The sequence below is a fragment of the Oncorhynchus clarkii genome, chromosome 15, assembly GCF_045791955.1.
Source record: "Oncorhynchus clarkii lewisi isolate Uvic-CL-2024 chromosome 15, UVic_Ocla_1.0, whole genome shotgun sequence".
NCBI lineage: Eukaryota > Metazoa > Chordata > Actinopteri > Salmoniformes > Salmonidae > Oncorhynchus > Oncorhynchus clarkii.
In genome coordinates, this window is record NC_092161.1 from 18,343,179 (window position 1) to 18,360,919 (window position 17,741).

Sequence of the window (17,741 nt, forward strand, 5' to 3'; positions counted from 1 at the left end):
GAACTGTAATTTTCATCATAGGTACACTTCAACTATGACAGACAAAATTAGAAAAAAAATCCAGAAAATCACATTGTAGGATTTTTAATGCATTTATTTGCAAATTATGGTGGAAAATAAGTATTTGGTCAATAACAAAAGTTTATCTCAATACTTTGTTATATACCCTTTGTTGGCAATGACAGAGGTCAAACGTTTTCTGTAAGTCTTCAAAAGGTTTTCACACACTGTTGCTGGTATTCTGGCCCATTCCTCCATGCAGATCTCCTCTAGAGCAGTGATGTTTTGGGGCTGTTGCTGGGCAACACGGACTTTCAACTCCCTCCAAAGATTTTCTATGGGGTTGAGATCTGGAGTCTGGCTAGGCCACTCCAGGACCTTGAAATGCTTCTTACGAAGCCACTCCTTCGTTGCCCGGGCGGTGTGTTTGGGATCATTGTCATGCTGAAAGACCCAGCCACGTTTCCTCTTCAATGCCCTTGCTGATGGAAGGAGGTTTTTACTCAAAATCTCACAATACATGGCCCCATTCATTCTTTCCTTTACACGAATCAGTGGTCCTGGTCCCTTTGCAGAAAAACAGCCCCAAAGCATGATGTTTCCACCCCCATGCTTCACAGTAGGTATGGTGTTCTTTGGATGCAACTCAGCATTCTTTGTCCTCAAAACACGACGAGTTGAGTTTTTACCAAAAAGTTATATTTTGGTTTCATCTGACCATATGACATTCTCCCAATCTTCTTCTGGATCATCCAAATGCTCTCTAGCAAACTTCAGACGGACCTGGACATGTACTGGCTTAAGCAGGGGGACACGTCTGGCACTGCAGGATTTGAGTCCCTGGCGGCGTAGTGTGTTACTGATGGTAGGCTTTGTTACTTTGGTCCCAGCTCTCTGCAGGTCATTCACTAGGTCCCCCCGTGTGGTTCTGGGATTTTTGCTCACCGTTCTTGTGATCATTTTGACCCCAGGGGGTGAGATCTTGCGTGGAGCCCTAGATCGAGGGAGATTATCAGTGGTCTTGTATGTCTTCCATTTCCTAATAATTGCTCCCACAGTTGATTTCTTCAAACCAAGCTGCTTAACTATTGCAGATTCAGTCTTCCCAACCTGGTGCAGGTCTACAATTTTGTTTCTGGTGTCCTTTGACAGCTCTTTGGTCTTGCCCATAGTGGAGTTTGGAGTGTGACTGTTTGAGGTTGTGGACAGGTGTCTTTTATACTGATAACAAGTTCAAACAGGTGCCATTAATACAGGTAACGAGTGGAGGACAGAGGAGCCTCTTAAAGAAGAAGTTACAGGTCCTTGAGAGCCAGAAATCTTGCTTGTTTTTAGGTGACCAAATACTTATTTTCCACCATAATTTGCAAATAAATTCATTAAAAATCCTACAATGTGATTTTCTGGATTTTTTTCTCTCATTTTGTCTGTCATAGTTGAAGGGTACATATGATGAAAATTACAGGCCTCTCTCATCTTTTTAAGTAGGAGAACTTGCACAATTGGTGGCTGACTAAATACTTTTTTGCCCCTCTGTAGGACTTGTTTTACTGTGGATATAGATACTTTTGTACCTGTTTCCTCCAGCATCTTCACAAGGTCCTTTGCTGTTGTTCTGGGATTGATTTGCACTTCTCGCACCAAAGTACGTTCATCTCTAGGAGACAGAACACGTCTCCTTCCTGAGCAGTGTGATGGCTGCGTGGTCCCATGGTGTTTGTACTTGCGTACTATTGTTTGTACAGATGAACGTGGTACCTTCAGGCAATTGAGGCAATTGGAAATTGTTCCCGAGGATGAACCAGACTTGTGGAGGTCTACAATTAGTTTTCTGAGGTCTTGGCTCATTTCTTTTGATTTTCCAATGATGTCAAGCAAAGAGGCACTGAGTTTGAAGATAGGCCTTGAAATACATCCACAGGTACAACTCCATTTGACTCAAATGATGTCAATTAGCTTATCAGAAGCTTCTAAAGCCATGACATCCTTTTCTGGAATTTCCCAAGCTGTTTAAAGGCACAGTCAACTTAGTGTATGTAAACTTCTGACCCAATGAAATTGTGATACAGTGAATTATAAGTTAAATAATCTGTCTGTAAACAATTGTTGGAAAAATGTCTTGTGTCATGCACAAAGTAGATGTCCTAACCGACTTGCCAAAACTATAGTTTGTTAACAAAAACGAGTTTTAATGACTCCAACCTAAGTGTATGTAAACTTCCAACTTCAACTGTGTGTTGAATATATATAATTACTATAACTCTATTACTAATCGAATCTACTAAAAATAACGTTTTTCAATTGGATTACACAGTAATGATTTTATTGTAAGAGAAACAAAAATAGGCTGTAACCCTACGTTTTTTTTAGGACTTTGCATAATTATTATTTTTTTAAACATACCCTTGACTATATCTGAACAAATAACTATTGTTGTTGATTTTTAAAATTGATATATCATGTAGTAACCACATTTTTTTTTAAACAAAATAAAATATATTTTATATTTGAGATTCTTCAAAGTAGCCAACCTTTGCCTTGATGACAACACTTTTTTGGTTACACATACTACATATGTGTTATTTCATAGTTTTGATGTATTCTACAATGATATTATTCTACAATGTAGAAAATAGTAAAAATGAAGACAAATCCTGAGTAGGTGTGTCCAAACTTTTGACTGGTACTGTACCTCGCAAAGCAACTGCCCTCTATCCCTCTCGATCATGCATTCTTCTGTCTCTTCTCTCCCACTCCATGTCTGCCCCACACAGACCGGACAAGTAGGCACGCAATGGATTATGATCATTGTACTTAATTACCACATTATCTGCACTAATGTAACATAGACGCTGGGAGTTGAGAAGCAGGGGGTAAGTTTAATATAACAAGAAACATGGACCGATACAATGTAGGAGTAGCGTATAGACATGAACAACAGAAAACAATACTGCCTGGGGAATGAACCTAAGGGAGTGCCAGATAAAGGGGAGTAACGGAGTCCAAGTGTGCCTAATGATGAAGAGCAGGTGCGCGCAATGATGAATGCCAGGTGCACGTAATGACGCAAACTACAACTCCCTACTACATCGCACAGTTCAGGCCTGATCCAATTTATCTCTAGAGAAACTGCGCATTGAGCTCAGCGAAAGAAAAATAACTAAATGGAATTCAAATAATTGAACCGACGTAGGGCAAGTTGTTTAAAAAGTAAAAAATAATCGACATTTCGGTTAATCGCTCAGCACTACTAGCAATTAGCATTAGTGGCTAACAAGATTTATTTTAGGCACAACTTGCTATGAAAAGATAAACTACCAGACAGTAGATACACAAACTAGTAGTTTAATTACTGAACACTTGTGAAAAGCAGTATGTCACCAATATGTTGTTGCATCTATCTGACCATGCAAACTGCTGAGTGAACCGCAAGAAAGTTCTCGTGACTCCATGTTGGAGAAACTGCTCCCTCCTTGAGTGACAGGGAGCAGGGCTTGATGTGCGAAAGAGCATGCAGCAGGAGAAGAGGGAGAAAGATGACTCAAGTAGCAAACCGAATTAACTATAAAAACGGACATTACACATGCTGGAGTTGCATATCATATTTAACAAGCCAAACATTGAAGTACTGTTAAAGTAAAAACACAAACCAGTATGTGCGTAAATACCGGTTTATAGTAAAATACGGTACCGCCCTACCTTGCTCAAGGCACATTGACAGATTTTTCACCTTGTCAGCTCATGTATTTGAACCAGCAACCTTTAGGTTACTGACTCAGCGCTCTAATCGCTAGGCTACCTGTCACCCTTGTTCCATGCTGTAAAGGTTGACTCTTCTCGCTCGCTTTTTCTTCCCCAATCTCAGGAAGTACAAATTAGTTTTACGTAGAGATTAAGATATTAGGGCCTCCCGAGAGGCGCAGTGGTCTAAGGCACTGAATCGCAGTGCTAGCTGTGCCACTAGAAATCCTGGTTGGAGTCCAGGCTCTGTCGCAGCCGGCCGTGACCAAGACACCTATGGGATGGTGCACAATTGGCTCAGTGTCGTCCGGGTTAGGGGGAGGGTTTGGCCGGCAGGGGCTCTCGACCTTCGCCTCTCCCGAGTCCGTACGGGAGTTGCAGCGATGGAACAGGACTGTAACTACCAATTGGATACCATGAAATTGGTTATTAAGGTTATTAATGGCTTTGGATTTGTTATCTTCAGCCAGAGGAAGGACAACAAGACATTTTGCAACACAAAACTGGAGAACTTCAGACATCAATACAGAAATGCATGACGTCATCTCTACATTGACAGCGGACCTTTGATTTCTGTGTATATAGGCTATTGCCTGTTAAATGACTGAACACTTGTGGATATGGGAAATGTAGATATTGGAATGTTCAACAAAGAAAGTCAATAGACGGATAATTTCATAAACTTTAGGCCAGGCATACGTATGACATGTTGGCTGCTGCAGTTAACGTAAACCGTTTAATCCTTTCTCCAGTTAGGATAAGGCTTTTTCTTCATGTCTGTCTTGAAACCTACTGCAACCAATCAATCAAGCACAGGGACAGTCTCATGCCAAGGATGCCTATAGCCCCACAGCCAATCTGTGTCCTTGGCTCAAGCCAGATGCTCGGGAAAAGGCAGAGCCAACAGACATGTCCTCTCCACCTCTGAAACCATGGCAACCAAGAGACAGGTCCATGGTGACCCGATGGCAGTGGAGAGAGCAGCGGCCTATTGGGAACCGAACACATAGACGTAGAGTTACCAGTTAGCTCTCTAGCTGGTATGGATCTACATTCTAGAATTCTATTTCTGTGTCTGACCACACTGCTGTTCAGTACAGAACCAGTCCTCCTCTAATGGTCTTCTATCTTATATTGGATTTGCAATCATTGCTATGGATTATATACCGAGCTCTAATTGTTTTGTCTTCATTAGAAAAAGCTGCATGATTGTATGAAAAAATATCCAGCTGGGTGAACGTTGCATGAGCATTGGATGAATGACACACTTTTTTTACCCACACTGAGCGCATAAACAACAAATGAGCCCATTTCTGCCCTAACTATACATTGTGAATACATTAAGAACATTAACATGAACTCCCCTCCATGTTTTTGTTGGTCATGTGATCTCCTTCTGCCGCCTTGATTGGTCCGAAACATTGCTAAGTGAGAAGTGTCCTGTTATGGAGCTTTAACCTGATTTGGTTAATGGAACGTGTGCTTGTGATAAATAAAGCATACGTCTGCTTCACACCTCGGTCACCGCATGCATAATCCATTATAGGGGAGATTGGTGTGCACTTGCATGTCATATGGAATCAACAAGAAAGGGGTCTACTGATGTATAACATTATAAACTGGGTGGTTTGAGCCCTGAACGCTGATTGGCTGACAACCGTGGTATATCAGACCGTATACCATTGGTATGACAAAACATTTATTTTTACTGCTCAAATTACGTAGGTAACCAGTTTATAATAGCAATAAGGCACCTCTGGGGTTTGTGGTATATGGCCAATACACCACGGCTAAGGCCTGTATCCAGGCACTATGCCCTTAGCCGTGGTATATTGGCCATATACAGTGCCTTGCGAAAGTATTCGGCCCCCTTGAACTTTGCGACCTTTTGCCACATTTCAGGCTTCAAACATAAAGATATAAAACTGTATTTTTTTGTGAAGAATCAACAACAAGTGGGACACAATCATGAAGTGGAACGACATTTATTGGATATTTCAAACTTTTTTAACAAATCAAAAACTGAAAAATTGGGCGTGCAAAATTATTCAGCCCCCTTAAGTTAATACTTTGTAGCGCCACCTTTTGCAGCGATTACAGCTGTAAGTCGCTTTGGGTATGTCTCTATCAGTTTTGCACATCGAGAGACTGAATTTTTTTCCCATTCCTCCTTGCAAAACAGCTCGAGCTCAGTGAGGTTGGATGGAGAGCATTTGTGAACAGCAGTTTTCAGTTCTTTCCACAGATTCTCGATTGGATTCAGGTCTGGACTTTGACTTGGCCATTCTAACACCTGGATATGTTTATTTTTGAACCATTCCATGGTTCCATGGTAGATGGACAATAAAGTATTCAAGTCTTCAAGCTTAAGTCATCATTTGGACATGGGATCAATTCCATTCAAACTCAGTCAAGTCAAGAGTTGAAGTGGAATTGATTGAGGGCACTCATTCACTCTGACCACTGAGATCATAGATGGAGAATGGGAAAAGGAAATGGGTTCTATTTTACTGTGTTGTGATTTTGCATAATGCTTTTCCACCTGAGTAAGGCACATGTCAACTCTGAGCATTACAGAGAGGAATAAGCTCTAAATCTGCTGCCACAGTAACAATATAATAGAAAAAACAGATCAGAATATATATTTACTGCTTACCATTTTATTGACATTTTGCATATTCATTTATGTTTTAATAAAACCCTAAAATAATTGAATTTTGTCTTGGTTGAGGTTTTAAGAGGGCACGCAAAGGGCTTGAGCCTTGATAATCTAAAACATCTGTGTGTGTGTGTGTGTGTGTGTGTGTGTGCGCGCGTGCTATTTTTACTCATCTTTCTCTCTCTCAGGGAAGTGTGAGAAAAGACTAGCACATACAGTGAGGGAAAAAAGTATTTGATCCCCTGTTGATTTTGTACATTTGCTCACTGACAAAGAAATGATCAGTCTATAATTTTAAATAGTAGGTTTATTTGAACAGTGAGAGACAGAATAACAACAAAAAAATCCAGAAAAACACATGTCAAAAATGTTATAAATTGATGTGCATTTTAATGAGGGAAATAAGTATTTGACCCCTATGCAAAACATGACTTGTTGGCAATCACAGAGGTTGAATGCGCCCAATAACAAAAGTTTATCTCAATACTTTGTTATATACCCTTTGTTGGTAATGACAGAGGTCAAACGTTTTCTGTAAGTCTTCACAAGGTTTTCACACACTGTTGCTGGTATTCTGGCCCATTCCTCCATGCAGATCTCCTCTAGAGCAGTGATGTTTTGGGGCTGTTGCTGGGCAACACGGACTTTCAACTCCCTCCAAAGATTTTCTATGGGGTTGAGATCTGGAGTCTGGCTAGGCCACTCCAGGACCTTGAAATGCTTCTTACGAAGCCACTCCTTCGTTGCCCGGGCGGTGTGTTTGGGATCATCTTCATGCTGAAAGACCCAGCCACGGTTCATCTTCAATGCCCTTGCTGATGGAAGGAGGTTTTCACTCAAAATCTCACAATACATGGCCCCATTCATTCTTTCCTTTACACGGATCAGTCGTCCTGGTCCCTTTGCAGAAAAACAGCCCCAAAGCATGATGTTTCCACCCCCATGCTTCACAGTAGGTATGGTGTTCTTTGGATGCAACTCAGCATTCTTTGTCCTCAAAACACGACGAGTTGAGTTTTTACCAAAAAGTTATATTTTGGTTTCATCTGACCATATGACATTCTCCCAATCTTCTTCTGGATCATCCAAATGGTCTCTAGCAAACTTCAGACGGGCCTGGACACGTCTGGCACTGCAGTATTTGAGTCCCTGGCGGCGTAGTGTGTTACTGCTGTTAGGCTTTGTTACTTTGGTCCCAGCTCTCTGCAGGTCATTCACTAGGTCCCCCCGTGTGGTTCTGGGATTTTTGCTCACCGTTCTTGTGATCATTTTGACCCCAGGGGGTGAGATCTTGCGTGGAGCCCTAGATCGAGGGAGATTATCAGTGGTCTTGTATGTCTTCCATTTCCTAATAATTGCTCCCACAGTTGGTCTTGGCCATAGTGGAGTTTGAGGTTGTGGACAGGTGTCTTTTATACTGATAACAAGTTCAAACAGGTGCCATTAATACAGGTAACGAGTGGAGGACAGAGGAGCCTCTTAAAGAAGAAGTTACAGGTCTGTGAGAGCCAGAAATCTTGCTTGTTTTTAGGTGACCAAATACTTATTTTCCACCATAATTTGCAAATTAATTCATTAAAAATCCGACAATGTGATTTTCTGGATTTTTTTTCTAATTTTGTCTGTCATAGTTGAAGTGTACCTATGATGAAAATTACAGGCCTCTCTCATCTTTTAAAGTGGGAGAACTTGCACAATTGGTGGCTGACTAAATACTTTTTTGCCCCACTGTATATGTGCTTTCTTGAGCAGGGGGACCTTGTGGGCGCTGCAGGATTTCAGTCCTTCACGACGTAGTGTGTTACCAATTGTTTTCTTGGTGACTATGGTCCCAGCTGCCTTGAGATAATTGACAAGATCCTCCCGTGTAGTTCTGGGCTGATTCCTCACCGTTCTCATGATCATTGCAACTCCACGAGATGAGATCTTGCATGGAGCCCCAGGCCGAGGGAGATTGACAGTTCTTTTGTGTTTCTTCCATTTGCGAATAATCGCACCAACTGTTGTCACCTTCTCACCAAGCTGCTTGGCGATGGTCTTGTAGCCCATTCCAGGCTTGTGTAGGTCTACAATCTTGTCCCTGACATCCTCGCTCTTTGGTCTTAGGTGTCATGACGTTGGCCTGGGAGTAGGTTTATGACAGTCATAAATACCTCTTTCCCCCTTTTTCCTCTCTCAACCCTACTGATGTTACATTTGCAAAACTCTTGGATAACATAGAGATTCTGGGAACATCAGAAGGTGGGGGAAAATGAACTATATTCGGGTAATCCGACCAATGGAACATACATGGTACTTAATGAATATGATGTCAGTTCGGTTGTCATCTGAGACATTCTCATCAATGATAAGATGACATAAACTCTACAGTGGAAAGTCTACACATCAGAGTTATCGGACTCACATGGAATTGTTGTTCAATTTAAGTGTTTGAATATTAAATTATTCGTGATGGGATGAAATGTGATTTTAGCTTCTAAAATGTGAGATTTGGGTTTTCAGTGTTTTTTTTGCTCAATCAGTGAAGGGACATGGGATATAAAACTTTTCAAACACACCCTCCTCTCCCTTCCTATATAAGCCCTTGATGACAATGTAACCTCCTGTGTTTAATTATTTATTAACTAAATACCTAACTAATCACACAGAATTACACATACACATAATTAAATCAAAACTTGATTACAAATTACGTCATAAAGGAAAACGTCCCTAGCGGGCGGAACAGATATGACAGCTTGTTACACAAGGACGTGAGGACGTGAGGACAACGGTCCGATGTCAGAATGGTTCAGATAATAACTACAGAACGAAGCCAACATCAGCGTGAGCTTTGGTTGCGAATGGTATGAAATTTGAACTCTTATTCACGACAGAAGTGATACCTCCTAGCCGTTGAGTTAGCAACAGTCGCTGCAAACGAGGGTTAGGAAGGAACAGACAGAGTATCCCGTCTACCACACAACGACGTTACTACAACGTATTCAATTTACCAGCAGAGACATTCTTCAAAGGACGAAGGACTCGGTTGGGCAACACGGCCTTCCATCTACCACCAACCTACCGAAGCGCAGCTCAGAGTAAATATTTATTGCATTTTCCTTTTTCAAATTGGCGGTAATTTAGAATGCATAAAATACTGTAATTACGATAGCACAGCTTCGCTCTTTGTTCCTCAGTCTTCCCGCTCTTTCACTTTCACTCAGCCCCTTTTCTTTTGTGTAACAAGCTGTCATATCTGTTCCGCCCGCTAGGGACGTTTTTCTTTGACGTAATTTGTAATCAAGTTGATTTAATTATGTGTATGTGTAATTCTGTGTGATTAGTTAGGTATTTAGTAAATAAATAATTAAACCCAATTTTGTATTGCTGATTGAACTTGTTAGCCAGGGTTCGTGCAGATAACTAACAATTTACAACTTTCAGATGAGACTGAATTAAGATGACGATTAATATTGACTGCTATTGATGTAAAATATTACTAGGTCTTTAAGAGTTTATTCGGAAGATAACAGCTCTATAAATATTATTTTGTGGTGCCCGACTCTCTAGTTAATTACATTTACATGATTAGCTCAATCAGGTAATATTAATTACGGATAAATTATTTTATAGAAAAGCATGTCATATCACTTAATCCGGCATAGCCAAAGACACGACATAGGCATGGTGGAGAGCTTGGAATCTGATTGATTGATTGCTTCTGTGGACAGGTGTCTTTTATACAGGTAACAAACTGAGATTAGGAGCACTCCCTTTAAGAGTGTGCTCCTAATCTCAGTGTAAGGGATTTCCTCCTCTTCTTCCGAAGAGGAGAGGCGAAAAGGATCGGAGGACCAATATGGTCAGTGGTAAGTGTCCATGGTTCTTTTAATACGAAAATGTACACATGAACAACTGAATACAAAAACAATAAACGTGGAATGAACGAAACCCAAAACAGTACAGTGTGGTGAAAAACACAGACACGGAAACAAACACCCACACCCACACAGTGAAACCCAGGCTACCTAAGTATGATTCTCAATCAGAGACAACTAATGACACCTGCCTCTGATTGAGAACCATACTAGGCCGAAACATAGAAATACCCAAATCATAGAAAAACAAACAGACTGCCCACCCCAACTCACACCCTGACCATACTAAAAAATGACAAAACAAAGGAAATAAATGTCAGAACGTGACACTCAGCTCGTTACTTGTATAAAAGACACCTGGGAGCCAGAAATCTTTCTGATTGAGAGGGGGTCAAATACTTATTTCCCTCATTAAAATGCAAATAAATTTCAAACATTTTTGACATGCTTTTTTCTGGATTTTTGTTGTTGTTATTCTGTCTCTCACTGTTCAAATAAACCTACCATTAACATTATAGACTGATCATTTATTTTTCAGTGGGCAAACGTACAAAATCAGCAGGGGGTCAAATACGTTTTTCCCTCTCACTGTATGTAGACGTTCCAATACAATTTTTTCAAGGACCTCATCTGATAAGTAGGGCCATTTCCCTTGACCAGTTGATGCCCATACTAAAGAAAGCACACACAGTAGGAAAACCCCCAGGGACTCTAAAGGATGAGGCCAGAATTAGGGAGAGACATTTGATTTGATTCCAATGAGCCTTTTCACCACGCAGAGAATTAGCAGCATCAGAGAGGATTATAGTGTGAAAGCAGCACTATGTATCGACAAAATAGGATATTCTCACCAGAGGATAGACTGGAGCCCAATGACGACATAATTAAATGTTTTAAAGGGATGAGGGGACACACAAAAAGTATGAGAAGACAGAGTAGGATGAGATAAATACAGTTGCAAAACTTCTTGCTGAGGTGTTCCCTACTGAACAGGACCCAAGAAAAGATTGAAAAGTGTCAGGGCAAAGGCAGGGCAATGCCTCAATCTCCCTCAACCGTGGAGGTTCCATAGGAGGGTCAGTCGGTATGCTTCTCATCACACATGGATTTGTCCTTTTCACTTGGACAGCTTGATCTGAATGGCACTGCAGCCATCGTTTCATTACAGTCACATGACTGGACTGACTCCTGTCAGGGCAGATGCCTTTAAACTAAAGGTCATACACAAGCACAGATCTAGGATCAGCTTTCCTGCCTACACCATTAGAAGGTAAAAGTGCAAATCTGACCATTTCACTTTCAGAGATCTCACTTTTCAACCTGCCCTTTCAGAAAACAATGTCAAAACGGTTCTGCTGTGGCCATCTTGATCTAGTGATGTCATCTTCTTAAAGTGAAATCCATAGAATCTAGGGCTGGGAATTGCCAGGGACCTCACGATACGATGTATCACCATACTTAGGTGCAGTTATGATATGTATTGCAATTCTCATGATTCTATATGTATTGCAATTAGATACTGTGATTTTATTGCTCACCATATATCTGCTGCAGAGACAAGAGAGAGCCATGAAAAGCAACTTTGGGTCCTGTATTACTGTTGTAATTATTAGAACAAGTTTTGATCAGTCATGGAAATACAAGTGCTGAAAACCAATTGGCTCAGTATTTAAAAATAAGCTGGAGAACAAGCTATACATGAAAAAATACATGTTTTGGTGAAGGTGCTGCCAACCAGAGCACAAATAATATTGCAATACTGTCAAAAATAATACTGTGATATATCTTCTAAAATTCTATCCCAAAATGTAAGTATCGATTTTTCCACCCTTCACTAATAGAAAGTGCATTATTGGAGGGAGAGGCTTAAACCAACATCAGAACCCCCTCCACACACACACACACACACATGTACAGTCTTACCACTTCTATTCAATGCCTATCATTCATCAATGTGTGTACTGAATTCTAATCACACTAGAACTACCTGAGTCAACAAACACAAAGAAACCACCATTGGCCAATGAGTCAATCTCATGAAATACTGTATGCATGCAAACCTCAACCCGTGTTTTACACAGCACGCCACTCATTAGTACAATCAACTTGAATGGCCAACCACTCACAAACCTGACAGGGGAATGTTTAACGACTAGCTGTAAAAAGTGGTAATCTCAATAAAACGACAAGCCATAGTGGTTCACAGTTTTGTCAAGGTAAACCGATGGTGTAAATAAATCATTTAGAAAAACACACTTCCACTGAAAACATGAGATATGGTTGCAGGACATGGTGTGAAAAAGTATTCACAGATGCACAACAGCATGATTCAAGTTAGCGTGATAAAACTAGAACTTGTGGAACAACAGAGTCAAAAACAATGGCAAGAAACATCACAAATAGCAACAGCAAAATGTTGACATATTTTGTTGGGATTGCAGTTTGGTAAATAAAGAAGTAAATAAATAAATAAAGCAGTGCAGTGTTCATCTTATAAACCTGATAGGATAGATCTTATAAACCTGATAGGATAGATCATAGCTAACGTGGCTGCTTAGAGGTTAAGATACATAGGGCTATAATTCATCTACACATATATATATATATATATATATATATATATATATATATATATATATATATATATATAATATATACATATTATACACACAAAACTATGTGGACACCCCTTCAAATTAGTGGATTTGGCTATTTCAGCCACAGCCGTTATTGACAGGTGTATAAAAGCGAGCACATAGCCATGCAATCTCCATAGACAAACATTGACAGTAGAATGGCCTAACTGAAGAGCTCAGTGACATTCAACGTGGCACCGTCATTGGATGCCACCTTTCCAACAAGTCAGTTCGTCAAATGTCTGCCCTGCTAGAGCTGCCCCGGTCAGCTGTATGTGCTGTTATTGTGAAGTGGAAATGTCTAGGAGCAACAATGGCTCAGCCACGAAGTGGTAGGCCACACAAGCTCACAGAATGGGACTGCCGAGTGCTGAAGCCCATAGCGCTGTCCTCGGTTGCAACACTCACTACCGAGTTCCAAACTGCCTCTGGAAGCAACATCAGCACAAGAATTGTTTGTCGGGAGCTTCATTAAATGGATTTCCATGGTCGAGAAGCCGCACACAAGCCTAAGATCACCATACACAATGCCAAGCATCGGCTGGAGTGGTGTAAAGCTCGTCGTCATTGGACTCTGGAGCAGTGGAAACGTTCTCTGGTGTGATGGATCACGATTCACCATCTGGCAGTCCGACAGACAAATCTGGTTTGGCGCATGCCAGGAGAACGGTACCTGCCCAAGTGCCAACTGTAAAGTTTGGTGGAGGAGGAATAATGGTCTGAGGCTGTTTTTTCATGGTTCGGGCTAGGCCCTTTGGTTCCAATGATGGGATATCTTAACGCTACAGCATACAATTACATTCTAGACGATTCTGTGCTTCCAACTTTGTGGCAACAGTTTGGAGAAGGCCCTTTCCTGTTTCAGCATGACAATGCTCCTGTGCACAAAGCGAGGTTTATACTGAAAAGGTTTGTCGAGATCGGTGTGGAAGAACTTGACTGGCCTGCACAGAGCCCTGACCTCAACCACATTGAACACCTTTGGGATGAATTGGAACGCGCCGACTACGAGCCAGGCCTAATCGCCCAACATCAGCGCCCGACCTCACTAAATGTTCTTGTGGCTGAATGGAAGCAAGTCCCCACAGCAATGTTCCAACATCTAGTGGAAAGCCTTCCCAGAAGAGTGGAGGCTGTTATTGTAGTAAAGGGGGGACCAACTCCATTTTAATGCCCATGTTTTTTGAATGAGATGTTCTACGAGCAGGTGTCCACATACTTTTGCTTATGTACTGTATATTTCCTCGGCTATGTGACCAAAATTTCCGCACCCTGGGTAGTGGATGAGGGTAGAACGAATAACGTTTTCAGCACCTTGAACTGGGGCACAATGTGGAGCCAGATGGGGTTATTGAGCACCACCGGCAGTGAAACGGAGCGGGTCTTGGCGATAAGATGCTTTATAGGCCTTACATAACTTTTTTTCACAAACTTTGAAAAGTTCATCAATTGTGGAAATGTAAAACAATTTTAACGACCTAAAGCGACCCGATGACAGACTTCGAATGGTTGTCATTGATATCACAAAGTCTGGTGGTTTACATCAATAAGACTGTGAAATTGAATAAGCATAGCACAGGCCTACTACTCATTTATCTAGGTATATCATGCAGTAGTTAAAACATGACTGTTCCTGTGTATTTCCATCACATCTCAACATCACATTATTTTCAAGAGAAAAAATCAGACAGGACGCTGCGCAAAACTTCACGCGGTAAAATGCTGAAACTGTGCTGTCATGTTCGCAAATTTAAAAAAAACTGTCCGAATCTAATTACACCAGCCCCGATATAATTTTGTGCGCGCCATCTGTCAGCTAAATAACGTAGGCAATTTTGGACCGATACTCGCCCACAAACAGCTGAAGAATGTTCCTTAGCGGCAGTTCAATAATGAACAGATATTCAACTCGGACAGTAACTACCATCTGACCACATTACATGACAGTAACGGAGAAACTGCACGGAAACGCTCTCATCCATTAACTGTACACAATTACGCAGAGCCTGTTTCATACTGACACGTTTCCTTTGACGTGAAATATCGTCGGTCATTTGATGAACTGAATATATAGCCTATATACAAGACATATAATAAAGTAATGTAAAACCACTCTTCTCTTCTGAATAAAAATGCCATGATGACAGTGAGTTATGCACGCGGGGATAATAATTTAATATCTGCTGCATGCATAACCCTCTGCCGTCATGACATTTTGATTGGATGCGCACAAGGGAGCCTGGCTAAAGAAGGAGGGATGCAGAGGGGCGAAATGTGTTTCTTACATCCTCTTCTTCGTCCTCACATGCGCTCCTCTGTTGTTGGCATTGGAAACGAGGCCGTACGTCTTGACAGGGGCGCGGGATCTTCACGGTATTCTCGTCTTCAACTGTTTGCCCGCCGAGTAGGTGGCTAGCTTCAGGTGGGTTGGGGAAAGATCTATTGGTGTTGATCTTGCCCGTGAACCTCTGATACATCGAAGCCATGATTCCATGTGGGGGAAAAGACCCTACAGCATGCCAATAGGGAAACTGTGAAGGGATGTCGTCTAATTGACGCGGTGTTAGTTTAAACTTATATATAGGCACGGGTATCCTTTTTAGTCTCGGAATCAGTGCCCCGAACAAGCAGACAAAATTATTGTCAAATTATATATTCGATTATATATTGTCCCATTTCAGGTTTGTAGGATAGTCAATCATACAGATAGGTCCAAAAATAACGAGCCAAAATTAGTTGAGGTCTTACTCTGAATTCACAGCACGTAGTTTCATCCCTCAAACCGTTTGGGGAATAGGGATCCTTTCGATTGCAATCGATGCATCCGCAATGTGGTTTCTGCAACCTCCAAACTTGGACCGAAATAGATGATCGGTTGCGAAAAATATATATGAATCATTTACAGCATACAAAGCGATGGTTATCCGAAGCTGAAAGAGAGAGTAGCTTCAATGCTTCCCTCTTTCTCTCTTTCGCTCTGCTGCATAAGAAGTGACCGCAGATAGCAAACTGTTCAAAGACTTCTCAATACCACATCACTCATTAGGCTACCTCTTAAATGAACGATGCCCTCGTGTTCTGTCCCACTTATCCAAGCGACAACATCTGAAAAAACAAACACCAGAGCTATGTCAGCCCAAAACGAATTATCACCACTTTGCAGATTGCATGGGTACAAGGAATCTGTTTTCCGAGTTTATTATGTTTTCCTCGCGGTCTCCACCGGTGCTGAGGGTGCCATAGTACAAGAGTACCCCCCTGTGGCGAAACGGAAGGTGAGATAAAGGTTATGAAAGTCGGAAAAATTTATAAAACGGCTATATTGTCACTCGATTCGGTTAATAAAGTTATATTACTGGGTAAACTTAGTATTCTAAAACGATAGAAAATCAGTTATAGGGACAGTAAAAATACACACAACTTCGGGCATGCACAATTGATAGCCATGTGCCACAAAGGCATTTACACCACATCATATCAAAGAAATCAAAGAAATCTTTGGCTGAGTTACAACAACTTCACTTGGATATTAATAGTCAGCATGTATTGCCTACAGTATTAGGACCGGGGTACTATTTAGATGCCATTCTAAGAAATACACACAGCAAGCAGCTGCAACAGAGCATGCAGCATAATTCTATAGCCTAAGTGCCATGAAGCTTAAACTGCTATTCTGCCTAATGCTGCGACTGCAAAAGCTATTTCCTGAGCAGAGTTTTTAAGCTGATTTAGACTTGTATTGCCTCAAAGAGTAATTGGATACACAGAACATATCTCTCTCGCCCATCAGCACTGTACAAGGATATTATTTTCCCGCGGGAACCTGGGAGAGACCAGAATAATCTTAAACTCATCCTGGCTGTCTCTATGGCATACGGAACACTTCAGGCAGGAGTTCATAGAATAAGGGTATCTGCTCTGTGCTGGGGGTTTTGCATATGCAAAGGGCTCTGTAAATGATACATGCTGCTACAACATACCTGCCGGGGACTATGATGCATATGCAACAAGTGTTCAGATTCACCCAAAAATTGAAGTCATTAACATATATTTGATAGGTTATTAGACAACACAGGTGGTACACTGTACATGGCACACACACACACACCTTTCCTGTGGGAGGGTGAGATGGGGAAAGGAGTGCTAGGCTTGGTGATGTGAATAGGCTACACGGTAAATGTGATTACATTTTGAGCAGCAGTACTCTGCGGTGCAGTAGCTAAGGGTGGATATATTCTAGCACCTCCTCACATTCAACTAAAGCACAGGCTCTGTGGGGTTAGGATTCAGCCATAGAGCTTAAAAAGAGGGCGTTGCTGCATCCAAGGCATGGTAGTTATCAAGGGAGAAGGGATTGGCCTATCTGCTGTGCTCTAGAGAGCCAACTCAAATCTCAATAGTAGACAGAGAATGGGCAGAGTCCTTCCAGTCATAGAACCATAGGGATATTTCTACAGTAATACTCACTTACCATCACTCAGGAATTATGTCATAACAAGCTTAAGGTATTATCAATTATTAATGACTTATTTAAATGAAAACAGAATGTAAAAGCAACAGTAGGCCCAGCCCTTTCTTCTTTAGGTTACTGTTGGGTGCAACATGTCTACAGCTATCCATTGATGGCCTTTTTGTATGTTCATGTTTAGAGTCAGGAGTACTATAACAGCAGTAGTTAAAAGCAAGGTCAGGTAGTGATGTCACTGTCTGTGACGCAGAATCAGAAACATGCATCGGACAAGGATGCTGCCACTGCCGTGGTACAGAACAGCCACATCATGGAGTGTATTTGCCTCAGACAACAGCTTAACCTACTCTATGCACACCGGCCCATTGCCTGGGCAA

At 41.4% G+C, this 17,741-nt stretch overlaps 1 protein-coding gene across 1 annotated transcript in view; it reads right to left on the reverse strand.

Annotated features, from left to right (window-relative positions):
• LOC139367004 (A-type potassium channel modulatory protein DPP6-like) overlaps positions 1–15,609 on the reverse strand; it is a 193,631-nt gene extending 178,022 nt beyond the window's left edge. Inside the window, exon 1 of the mRNA XM_071104849.1 lies at positions 15,182–15,609. Coding sequence (XP_070960950.1) covers positions 15,182–15,382 — 201 coding nt within the window. The 5' untranslated portion in view covers positions 15,383–15,609. The remainder of the gene's footprint in view (positions 1–15,181) is intronic.
• Positions 15,610–17,741: the final 2,132 nt, after the last annotated feature.